At 43.6% G+C, this 13,180-nt stretch overlaps 1 protein-coding gene and 1 long non-coding RNA gene across 2 annotated transcripts in view; both read left to right on the top strand.

The window, feature by feature from the left end:
* Window positions 1–8,231, top strand: part of LOC143808947 (uncharacterized) — a 38,320-nt gene extending 30,089 nt beyond the window's left edge. The window contains exons 14-15 of the mRNA XM_077292123.1: window positions 5,355–5,384; window positions 8,185–8,231. Of these exons, the coding sequence (XP_077148238.1) occupies window positions 5,355–5,384; window positions 8,185–8,231 (77 nt within the window). The remainder of the gene's footprint in view (window positions 1–5,354; window positions 5,385–8,184) is intronic.
* Window positions 8,232–8,667: 436 nt separating this feature from the next.
* On the top strand, window positions 8,668–11,275 carry LOC143806071 (uncharacterized). Its single transcript, XR_013221380.1, has 5 exons — window positions 8,668–8,700; window positions 9,325–9,354; window positions 10,156–10,185; window positions 10,751–10,780; window positions 11,245–11,275. It is a non-coding gene; the product is annotated as an uncharacterized LOC143806071 (long non-coding RNA).
* Window positions 11,276–13,180: the final 1,905 nt, after the last annotated feature.

The raw sequence follows: 13,180 nt of genomic DNA, 5'->3' as shown, positions 1-13,180 counted from the left end.
CCTCCGCCTGGAGAGACGAGAATCTAAGATCTTCTCCACCACGTACTCCAACTCGCCCTCAACCAACACCGGAGCAGGAGGCTCAGCAGAAGGAACCACAGGCACAACGTACCGCCGCAACAAGGACCTATGAAATACGTTGTGGATGGCAAACGACACCGGAAGGTCCAAGCGAAAGGATACAGGATTAATGATTTCCAATATCTTGTAAGGACCAATGAAGCGAGGCTTAAATTTGGGAGAGGAGACCTTCATAGGAACAAATCGAGAAGACAGCCATACCAAATCCCCAACGCGAAGTCGGGGACCCACACCGCGGCGGCGGTTGGCAAAACGCTGAGCCTTCTCCTGTGACAACTTCAAGTTGTCCACCACATGCCCCCAGATCCGCTGCAACCTATCCACCACGGAATCCACCCCAGGACAGTCAGAAGGCTCCACATGTCCCGAGGAAAAACGAGGATGGAAACCAGAGTTGCAGAAAAATGGCGAAACCAAGGTGGCGGAACTAGCCCGATTATTAAGGGCAAATTCAGCCAACGGCAAGAAAGTCACCCAATCATCCTGATCAGAAGAGACAAAACACCTCAAATAAGCCTCCAGAGTCTGATTAGTTCACTCCGTTTGTCCGTTAGTCTGGGGATGGAAAGCGGATGAAAACGACAACTCAATGCCCATCCTACCACAAAAGGATCGCCAGAACCTGGAAACAAACTGGGATCCTCTGTCCGACACAATATTCTCAGGAATGCCGTGCAAACGAACCACGTTCTGGAAGAACACAGGAACCAGATCAGAAGAAGAGGGCAGCTTAGGCAAAGGAACCAAATGGACCATCTTGGAGAAACGATCACATATCACCCAGATGACAGACATGCCCTGAGACACCGGAAGATCAGAAATGAAATCCATAGAGATGTGTGTCCAAGGTCTCTTCGGGACAGGCAAGGGCAAGAGCAACCCGCTGGCACGAGAGCAGCAAGGCTTAGCTCGAGCACAAGTACCACAGGACTGTACAAATAACCGCACATCCCTTGACAAGGAAGGCCACCAAAAGGACCTGGCCACCAGATCTCTGGTGCCAAAAATTCCCGGGTGCCCTGCCAACACCGAGGAATGAACCTCGGAAATGACTCTGCTGGTCCATCTAGCAGGCACAAACAATCTGTCAGGTGGACAAGTCAGGCCTACCAGCCTGAAATCTCTGCAACACACGTCGCAGATCTGGAGAAATAGCAGACACGATAACTCCTTCCTTAAGAATACCCACAGGTTCAGCGACTCCAGGAGCATCAGGCACAAAGCTCCTAGACAGAGCGTCGGCCTTCACATTCTTAGACCCTGGCAAATACGAGACCACAAAGTCAAAACGGGAGAAAAACAATGACCAGCGGGCCTGTCTAGGATTCAGGCGTTTAGCAGACTCGAGATACATCAGATTTTTGTGATCAGTCAAGACCACCACACGATGCTTAGCACCCTCGAGCCAATGACGCCACTCCTCAAATGCCCACTTCATGGCCAACAACTCCCGATTGCCCACATCATAATTTCGCTCTGTCGGCGAAAACTTCCTAGAGAAAAAGGCACAAGGTCTCATAGTAGAACAACCAGGGCCTCTCTGTGACAAAACGGCCCCTGCCCCAATCTCCGAAGCATCCACCTCAACCTGAAAAGGAAGTGAGATGTCAGGCTGGCACAAAACAGGCGCCGAAGTAAACCGGCGTTTTAACTCCTGGAAAGCCTCCACGGCAGCAGGAGCCCAGTTAGCTACATCAGAGCCTTTCTTGGTCATATCCGTCAGCGGTTTAACAACACTAGAGAAATTTGCGATAAAACGACGGTAGAAGTTAGCAAAACCCAAGAACTTCTGAAGACTCTTAACTGACGAGGGTTGAGTCCAATCATGAATAGCTCGGACCTTGACTGGATCCATCTCCACAGCAGAAGGGGAAAAAATGAACCCCAAAAAGGGAACCTTCTGTACACCAAAGAGACACTTTGAGCCTTTTACAAACAAAGAATTTTCACGCAGAATCTCAAAAACCATCCTGACCTGCTCCACATGCGAGTCCCAATCATCAGAAAAAAACAGAATATCATCCAGATAAACAATCAAAAATGTATCCAGATACTTCCGGAAAATGTCATGCATGAAGGACTGAAAAACTGAAGGTGCATTAGAGAGACCGAATGGCATCACCAAGTACTCAAAATGACCTTCGGGCGTATTGAATGCGGTTTTCCATTCATCGCCCTGCCTAATGCGCACAAGGTTGTACGCACCACGAAGGTCTATCTTGGTGAACCACTTGGCACCTTTAATCCGGGCAAACAAATCTGACAACAGCGGCAAAGGATACTGAAATTTGACAGTGATCTTATTTAAAAGCCGATAGTCAATACAAGGCCTCAAAGATCCATCCTTTTTGGCCACAAAAAAGAATCCCGCACCAAGAGGGGAAGAAGAAGGACGGATATGCCCCTTCTCAAGAGACTCCTTGATATATGAACGCATCGCGGTATGTTCAGGTACCGATAGATTAAACAGTCTCCCCTTAGGAAACTTACTGCCAGGAATCAAATCTATTGCACAGTCACATTCCCTATGAGGAGGCAATGCACTGGACTTAGACTCGCTGAAGACATCCTGATAATCAGACAAATACGCCGGAACTTCCGAAGGCGTAGAAGAAGCAATAGACAAGGGCAGGGAATCTCCATGAATTCCATGGCAGCCCCAACTTGACACTGACATAGCCTTCCAGTCCAAGACTGGATTATGGGTCTGTAACCATGGCAACCCCAAAACAACCAAATCATGCATTTTATGCAGAACAAGAAAACGTATTACCTCCCGATGTTCGGGAGTCATGCACATGGTAACCTGTGTCCAAAACTGCGGTTTATTTTTTGCCAATGGCGTAGAATCAATACCCCTAAGAGGGATAGGATTTTCCAATGGCTCAAGAACAAATCCGCAGCGCTTGGCAAATGACAGATCCATAAGGCTCAGGGCAGCACCCGAGTCCACAAACGCCATGACAGGATACGATGACAGTGAGCAAATCAAAGTTACAGATAGAATAAATTTAGGTTGCAAATTACCAATGGCGACCGGACTAACAACCTTAGTAAGACGTTTAGAGCATGCTGAGATAACATGTGTAGAATCACCACAGTAGTAACACAAGCCATTCTGGCGTCTATGAATTTTCCGCTCATTTCTAGTCAGGATTCTATCACATTGCATTAAATCAGGTGCCTGTTCAGACAACAGCAACCGCCGGTCAATTTGAATAGCCAGGGCCATAGAATCATTCAGACCTGTGGGAATGGGAAAACCCACCATCACATTCTTAATGGCTTCAGAAAGGCCATTTCTAAAATTAGCAGCCAATGCACACTCGTTCCACTGGGTCAGCACGGACCATTTCCGAAATTTTTGGCAATACACTTCAGCCTCGTCCTGGCCCTGAGACATAGCCAGCAAGGCCTTTTCTGCCTGAATCTCAAGATTAGGTTCCTCATAAAGCAAACCGAGCGCCAGAAAAAACGCATCAATGTCAGCCAATGCCGGATCTCCTGGCGCCAGCGAGAAGGCCCAATCCTGAGGGTCGCCCCGTAAAAAAGAAATAACAATTTTTACTTGCTGAGCGGAGTCTCCAGATGAACAGGGTTTCAGGGACAAAAACAATTTACAATTATTCCTGAAATTTCTAAATTTAAATCGGTCTCCGGAAAACGGTTCAGGAATCGGTATCTTAGGTTCTGACATAGGACTTCTGATAACATAATCTTGTATGCCCTGCACACGAGCAGCAAGCTGGTCCACACTTGTAATCAAGGTCTGGACATTCATGTCTGCAGCAAACACAAGCCACTCAGAGGTAAAGGGGAAAAGAAAAAAAAATGAGAGAGAGAAAAAAAAACTCAGAACTTTCTTTCTTATAATCCCGCTTCTGCAATGCATTAAACATTTAATACTGGCCTAGCAAACTGTTATGACCCCAATGGCGAGGGTCTCAGAGAAACAAGTAAGTCTGCGACGTACAAAAATCCAGCTCATAGGGCAGTGGTAACTGGGTTGACCATATATCTACTCCTAACGCCAACACTAGCAGTAGCCGGGGAACATGCCTACGTTGGTCGCTAGATGTCTCGCGCCAGCCGGAGGACTAACTACCCCTAGAAGAGGAAAACAAAGACCTCTCTTGCCTCCAGAGAATAGACCCCAAAAGTAGGATAGTAGCCCCCCACAAATAATAACGGTGAGGTAAGAGGAAATGACAAACACAGAGATGAACTAGATTTTAGCAAAGAGAGGCCCACTTTACTAATAGCAGAATGTAGTAAGATAACTTATATGGTCAACAAAAACCCTATCAAAATCCACGCTGGAGATTCAAGAACCCCCGAACCGTCTAACGGCCCGGGGGGAGAACACCAGCCACCCTAGAGCTTCCAGCAAGGTCAGGAAACAGATAATATGCAAGCTGGACAAAAATGCAAACAAAAACAAATAGCAAAAAGCAAGAAAGCAGACTTAGCTTAATCAAGCAGGAACCAGGATCAGTAGACAAGAGCACTACAGATTAGCTCTGATATCAACGTTGCCAGGCATTGAACTGAAGGTCCAGGGAGCTTATATAGCAACACCCCTGACCTAACGACCCAGGTGAGCATACAAGGGATGAATGACATACCCAGAGTCAAATCACTAGTAGCCACTAGAGGGAGCCAAAAGGTAAATTCACAACAGGATCCCTCTTTATTATCTCTATATTCCCTATGGAGTTTTAAACCAGAAACCCCATTAATTCTCCCTTATAATTATTTTCCAGGCACAACAGTCTCTACTTCTCCTGGTACAGGTCAGTCATTACATAAATTAGGGTTCTTTAAGCCAATCAGTCATATCCCATTCAAATTTTCCTTAAAAGGGGATGTCCAGTTGTGAACAGTCAGCTTATGGCAGAAGCGTGAGTGTTTGTACCTGTGTGATCGATCTGTTCTAACAGAGGAAAAGGGTGGGAGTGCTCAAAGATGGCTATCCCCATAAAAGCATGAATGACAAAACTATAATGATAGAGTGTAGATTTACTATGAAATTCATTTACAATTTACATGGATTTCCCTGCAGCTCCCCCTCAGGAGAAGTAAGGCATTACACAGCTCTTACTGAAAACAATGAGCTGCCTTTGTAACGAATGGATGTGCCCAATCTTCTTGAATGCTCTATCTAATTAATGGAGGTCTTGAATGAGGGAAGGCTCTTTATTATCTCCTAATTTCCTGTGAATTTTATATATTCCATATACCCCATTAATTTTATCTTTTTATACGTTTTCCAGGCACAACAGTTTCTACTTCACCAAATACAGGTTAGTGCTTACTATTAATTTCTAGAAAATGGTTAGTGATATTAATATATTATTCCAGACCTCTATTTCCCTACAAATATGTGAAAGATTAATCTGAATTCCTCCAGTTTTGTTGTTTAAGATCACTTCTATCTTACTCTTTTTTTAAAAATAAATAAATACCTTCTAGACAACAATCTGATCACAGGGATCCCTTCTGCAAGGAAACCTAGGGATCAGCTGTAATCTGAATTGTCTAATCCAACTGCAGTGCCCCCACAGGGGAAATAAGGCATTACACAATAGGATGCTCCCACACAACCTCTCAAGCAGCATGCTGTCCCCTCACAATGTATGATCATAGAATGTTAGAGTAAAGGTACCTTCACACGAAACGACTTTGTAACGATATCGCTAGCGATCCGTGACGTTGCAGCGTCCTCGCTAGCGATATCGTTTAGTTTGACACGCAGCAGCGATCAGGATCCTGCTGTGATGTCGCTGGTCGCTGAATAAAGTCCAGAACTTTATTTGGTCGTCCGATCGCCATGTATCGTTGTGTTTGAAAGCAAAAGCAACAATACCAGCGATGTTTTACACTGGTAACCAGGGTAAACATCGGGTTACCAAGCGCAGGGCAGCGCTTAGTAACCCGATGTTTACCCTGGTTACCAGCGTAAAAGTAAAAAAACAAACAGTACATACTCACCTGCGCGTCCCCCAGCGTCTGCTTCCTGACACTTACTGAGCGCCGGCCCTAAAGTGAAAGTGAAAGCACAGCGGTGACGTCACCGCTGTGCTGTTAGGGCCGGAGCTCAGTCAGTGTCAGGAAGCAGACGCTGGGGGACGCGCAGGTGAGTATGTACTGTTTGGTTTTTTTACTTTTACGCTGGTAACCAGGGTAAACATCGGGTTACTAAGCGCGGCCCTGCGCTTAGCAACCCGATGTTTACCCTGGTTACCCGGGGACCTCGGCATCGTTGGTCGCTGGAGAGCGGTCTGTGTGACAGCTCCCCAGCGATCAAACAGCGACGCTGCAGCGATCGGCATCGTTGTCGCTATCGCTGCAGCGTCGCTTCGTGTGAAGGTACCTTTAGAAGGGACCTCCAAGGTAATCGTGTCCAACCCCCCGCTCAATGCAGGAGTCACTAAACCATCTAAGACAGAAGTCTTCCAGCCTCTGTTTGAAGTCTTCCATTGAAGGAGACCTCACCACTAGGGTTGAGCGAAACGTATCGGTCATTTTCAAAAGTCGCCGACTTTTGGCAAAGTCGGGTTTCGTGAAACCCGACCCCAGCGTGGGATCGGCCACACGGTCGGCGATCTTCGCGCCAAAGTCGCGTTTCGTATGACGCTTTCCCCGCCATTTTTTCAGCCAATGAAGGAGTGTGTGCAGCGTGATGACATGGGTTCCGGCTCGCTTTGTGCAGCGTCACAGGGGGTAAAACCGCCATCTTAACGTTTGGGATATAGCGATTCCCACAGTGAAACACAAATTTTGCAGGGACGGAGGGGAGAGAGAGAGAGAGAGAGAGAGAAATATATATATATATCCATTGACTCGCATTGGGTTTCGTGTTTCGGTCGGCCCCCCGACTTTTCCCAATAATCGGCCGATTTCACACGATCCGACTTTCGAGACGGTCGGGTTTCACGAAACCCGACTCGATCCTAAAAAAGCAAAAGTCGCTCAACCCTACTCACCACCTCTCGTGGCAGCCTGTTCAACTCATTGATCACCCCCACTGTCAAAAAGATTTGTCTAATATCTAATCTGTATTTCCTCCCTTTCAGTTTCATCTCATTGCTTCTAGTCTTGCATTGTGAAAATGAGAATAAAGCTGATCCCTCTATACTGTGACAGCCCTTCAGATATTTATAGACAACTATGAAGTCTCCTCTAAAGGTACCGTCACACTCAGCAACTTTGCAATGAGAATGACAACAATCCGTTGCCGCGTCCTGGATAGCGATCTCATTGTGTTTGACACGCAGCAGCGATCTGGATCCCGCTGTGCCATCGCTGGTCGGAGCTAGAAGTCCAGAACTTTATTTCGTCGCCAGGTCAGCGTGTATCGTCATGTTTAACATCAAAAGCAACGACGCTAACAATGTATGTAATGGAGCTAACAACCAGCGAGAACGAGAAGTGAGTCGCCGTTACGTCACTGGATCGCTACTGCATCGTTCTGGAGTTGCTGTGTTTGACGTCTCTACAGCGACCTAAACAGCGACGCTCCAGCGATCTAGTTTAGGTCGGCTCGTTGTCTATATCGCCGCAGCGTCGCTGAGTGTGACGGTGCCTTTAGTCTTCTCTTTTGCAAGCTAAACATTTCCAGAATGTCTAACTGTTCCTCATAGGACATTGTTTGCAGACCAGTCACCATTCAGGTCTCTTTTCTCTGAACTTGCTCCAGTTTATCTATGCTTCTGTTAATACATCCTGGAACTATGTTTGCCCTTTTTTTGCTGCTGCATCACACTGTTGACTCATGTGCAGCCTGTGATCTATTAGCATTCTCAAGTCTTTTTCGTATGTGCTGTTGCTTAGTTCTATTCCTCCCATTCTGTATATGATATCTTCATTTTTCTTGCCCAGGTGTAGGACTTTGCATTTTTTCCTGTTAAAAACCATTCTGCTAGTTGCGGCCCACAATTCCAGGTTGTTTAGATTATTTTGAATCCTTTCTCTTCTTTCGTCATCAGAAAGCTCCCTATAGGAGAAGAGAGGCATTACACAGCTATTATTGATATTAAATAGGTCTGTCTCTGTATAGATTTTATGTATCCCATTAATTTTCTCTTTTATTTTATTTTCTAGGCACAACAGTTTCTACTTCACCAAATACAGGTCAGTCCTTGTTATAATTTTCTAGTAATGGTCAGTGATACTAAGAGATTCTTCAAGACTTCTATCTTTCTATCAATATGAATAAGATTCATCTGGATTCTTCTTGTTCTCTTGTTAGAGAAGATCTTTATCTTAAGGTTTTTTTATATAAAAAAATTATAGACAATAAACTGATCACAAGGATCCTCAGCAATCAGCTGTATTTTGAATTGTCTAATTGAACTGCAGTGCCCCCACAGGGGAAATAAGGCATTACACAATTCATATTTAAATAAGTGGTCTGTGTGTGTAATGCACAAACATGCCCGGTCCTCCAGAGTGAAAGGTGCTCTTTATTACATTCTCCAGCTAATAGATGATAATTATGAATGGGTAATGTCTCTTTATTATCTTAGTATTCCCTAGGAAGTTTAAAACCAGACGCCCCATTAATTCTCTCCTATCTTTATTTTCCAGGCACAACAGTCTCTACTTCTCCTGGTACAGGTCAGTCATTACAAAAATAAGGGCTATTTGTGCACATAAGTCATTGGACATATTCCACTCAAATTTTCTATTAAAGGGTCTGTCCAGTTTTGATCTGTCAGTTCACAACAGAGGTCTGAGTGTTGGGACCATTGTGATCAATCCATTCTAACATAACAAAAGGCTATTTTTTGCCTTTTTTGTTGCTGCATCACACTGTTGACTCATGTTCAGCCTGTGATCTATTAGTATACACAAGTCTTTATTGTATGTGCTGTTGCTTAGTTCTATTCCTCCCATCCTGTATATGCTTTTTTCTTTTTGCTTTTGTCCAGATATAGGACTTTGCATTTCTTCCTGTTAAAAACCATTCTGCTAGTTGTTGCCCACAATTCCAGTCTGTTTAGATCATTTGAATCCCCTCTCTTCTCTCATCATCACAAAGCCCCCATAGGAGAAGGAGGCATTACACAGCTATTATTGATATCAATAGGCTTTCTCTGTAATGAACGGATGTGCCCGTTCCTCTAGAACGTTCTAACTTATAGCTGAAGATCCTGAATGAGAGACCGCTCTTTATTATCTCCAGATTTCCTATGAATTTTATATATCCCATTAATTTTTTTCTTTTTAATTATTTTACAGGCACAACAGTTTCTACTTCACCAAATACAGGTCAGTCCTTACTATCATTTACTAGTAATGGTCAGTGATACTAAGAAATTCTTCTAGACCTCTATTTTTATTACAAATCTGAATAAAATTAATCTGAATTCTTCTGGTTCTGTTGTTAGAGAAAATCTTTATCTTAATCTTTTTATGTATAAAAATTTTTTACAGACAATAAACTGATCACAGGGATCGATCCACAAGGATCCTCAGCGATCAGCTGTAATCTGAATTGTCTAAATGAACTGCAGTGCCCCTGCAGAGGAAATAAGGCATTACACAATTCTTATTTTAAAAAGTGGGCCGTGTGTGTAACGCACAAACATGCTCAGTCCTCCAGAGAGAATGGCGCTCTTTATTACATTTTTATCTCGATCCACTAATCCATACATCCATTTCTCAGTTTAACTTTTCATGCTACCGGGGTTGGTTTCTGGCCAGATATAATTCCGTTAACGGACTGGGCTTATATGTAATGAAGAACTGGTGGCAGTACTACCGGGATGGCAGCACTCTGTGTCAATGGTGCTAATGGAAGGGACCTCTCAGCCTGTCAGGAACGTGTGATGCCACATCAATGACTGCGGGGGCCACATCACCTCACTCCCTGCCTACCTGGCCCTGTGCGGACAGTGGGTGTATGTGTAAAACATGCCCAGTCCTTCAGAGTGAAAGGCGCTCTTTATTACATTCTCCAGCTAATAGATGAGGATTCTGAATGGGGGTATCCCTTTTTACTATCCCAGTTTTAATTCTAGAGTTTTAAACCAGACACCCCATTAATTCTCTCCAATCTTTATTTTGCAGGCACAACAGTCTCCACTTCTCCTGGTACAGGTCAGTCATTGCAAAAATTAGGCATATTTACTCAAATAAGTCATAGGACGAATTCCACTCAAATTTTCTATTAAAGGGAATGTACAGTTTGGAACTATCAGCTCAAGACAGATGTCTGAGTGTTGGAATCATTGTGATCGATCCATTCATAGGAAAAGGCTAGGGGGTGTCCAAAGATGGCTATCCCCGTAAATGCATGTATCACAAAACTATAATGATGGAGTGTACATTTAATCATTTACAATTTACACTGATTTCCCTGCAGCTCCCCCACAGGAGAAGTAAGGCATTACACAGCTCTTATTGAAATCAATGGGCTGCCTTTGTAATGAACGGATGTGCCTGGTCCTCTAGAATGCTCTAACTAATAAATTAGGATAACGAATGAGAGACCACTCTTTATTAATATCTGGATTTCCAATGGATTTTATATACTTCATACACCCAATTAATTTTCTTCTATGTATTTTCTAGGGATGAATGGGGATGTCTCTTTATTATCTCAGTATTCCCTATTGTGATTTGAAAAAGGCACTCCATTAATTCTCTTATCTTTATTTTCCAGGCACAACAGTATCTACTTCTCCTAATACAGGTCAGTCCTTACTATCAAATTCTAGTAATGGTCAGTCATACTACTACATTCTTCAAGACCTCTGTACTTCTACAACTCTGCTTATGATTCATCTGGATACTTCTGGTTCTGTTGTTAAATAAGTTTTCGATCTTATTTTTTTCATATAAAAAAATGATCACAAATTTGTAGACAAAAAACTCAAAAAAGGATCTCTGGCGATCAGCTGTACTCTGAATTGTCTAATTTAACTGCAGTGCCCCCACAGGGGAAATAAGGCATTGCACAATTGTTATTGAAATCAGTAGTCTGTCCATGTAATGCACAAACGTGCCCGATCCTCTGGAGTGAAAGGCGTTCTTTGTTATATTCTCTGGCTAATACATGAGGATTCTGAATTGGGGATCCTTCTTTATGTTCTCAGTATTCCCTATGGAGTTGTAAACCAGACGCCCCATTAATTCTCTCTTATCTTCATTTTCCAGGCACAACAGTCTCTACTTCTCCAGGTACAGGTCAGTCATTGGATAAATTAGGGTTACCTACACACATAATTCAGATTTTATATTAAATGGGATGTTCATTTTTGAGGTGTCAGCTCACGACAGAGGTCTGAGTGTTGGGACTCGTGATCGATCCATTCAAATAGGGAAACGGGGTGGGGGGTGTCCAAAGATGACTATTCCTATCAATGCAATGTTGTTTTAATATTTCATCTTTCATCATCTGTGAAACTAGCCATGTGATTTATAGAACAGTTCGACATTTAAAAAAAACAAAACATGAGGGTATTATGGATCGCTTCAGGTTTTTTGGTTTGGAGAAAGTAGCTAAGCCGAATCGAGGCGGTATCCGGCAGCAAAAGCTTTTCATGAGCGAAGCCCTATGGATTATTTCCCTGGACACAAAGCAACCAAAACTGAATGTAGTTCACAACAATTAGGAATATGCCATTTCTTTATACATATACTGTATATGTGGTTGTGTTTACCATATTATATTAATTCTTTATGTTTGGTAATTATCGATACACTTCATCAACGTACAGTATATGTTATCTATGTTACATTCTCTGACTAATAGATGAGGTTTCTGAATGGGGGATCCCTCTTTATGATCTCAGTATTCCCTACAGAGTTGTAAACCAGACGCCCCATTAATTCGCTCTTATCTTTATTTTCCAGGCACAACAGTCTCTACTTCTCCTGGCACAGGTCAGTCATTGGATAAATTAGGACTATTTACACACATAATTCATATTTTCTGTTAAATGGGATGTTCAGTTTTGAGGTGTAAGCTCTGAGTGTTGGGACTCGTGGGATTGATCCATTCCAATAGGGGAATGTGGTGGGCGTGTCTAAAAATGACTATTCCCATAAATATATTTATTACAAAATTATAATGATGAAAACAATGGAGTAAAGATTTACAGAGAAATTCATTGTACAATTTAGTCTACGTTCACATTAGCGTTCGGCGCCGCAGCGTCGGGCGCCGCAGCGTCGCCGCATGCGTCATGCGCCCCTATATTTAACATGGGGGCGCATGGACATGCGTTGTGCTGCGTTTTGCGACGCATGCGTTTTTTCGGCCGCAAGCGTTGGGCGCTGATAACGCAACAAGTTGCATTTTTTTTGCGTCCAACTTTCGGCCAAAAAGGACGCATGCGTCGCAAAACGCAGCGTTTTAGCGTGCATTTTGTTGCGGTTTTGTTTGCGTTGTGCGTTGCGTCGCCGACGCTGCGGCGCACAACGCAAATGTGAACGTAGCCTTACACAGATGTCCCTGCAGCTCCCCCACAGGAGAAGTAAGGCATTACATGGTTATTACTGAAATCAATGGGCTGCCTTTGTAATGAGCGGATGTGCCCGGTCCTCTAGAATGCTTTAACTAATAAATCAGGATCCACAATGAGGGACCGCTCTTTATTATGTCCAGATTTCCTGTGAATTTTATAAACCAGATATCACATTAATCTTCTTTTATTTATTTCCAGGCACAACAGTCTCTACTTCTCCTGGTACAGGTCAGTTCTTACCATCAATTTCTAGTAATGGTCAATGAGACTATTAGATTCTACTACACTTCTATGTTCCCACAAATCTGAGTAAGATTTGTCTGGATTCTTCTGGTTCTGTCATTAAAGATTTTCTCTATCTTAGGCCGGGTGCCCACGATCCGGAAGTAGCGGTGCTTTGGACACAGCACATGTTCGCTGCGCCAAAGCACTGCCGGCTATTGAATGCAGGTGAATCCGCATGTGCTCACTGACCCATGTGGCTTTAAAGAGTCCAATACATTCTATGGGTGAAACTTCATGATGTGATGTGGAAAGATGCATGCCTGTCTCTGCGGCTTGATTTTTTGAAATCCCATCCACTATGCTGTAACATTAGACCACTTTGAGTTTCACGCTGCATA

The sequence above is a fragment of the Ranitomeya variabilis genome, chromosome 2 (assembly GCF_051348905.1).
Source record: "Ranitomeya variabilis isolate aRanVar5 chromosome 2, aRanVar5.hap1, whole genome shotgun sequence".
Lineage (NCBI taxonomy): Eukaryota > Metazoa > Chordata > Amphibia > Anura > Dendrobatidae > Ranitomeya > Ranitomeya variabilis.
The sequence above is the reverse complement of the archived record's forward strand: the minus strand, read 5'-3'. Positions and strand labels throughout refer to the sequence as shown.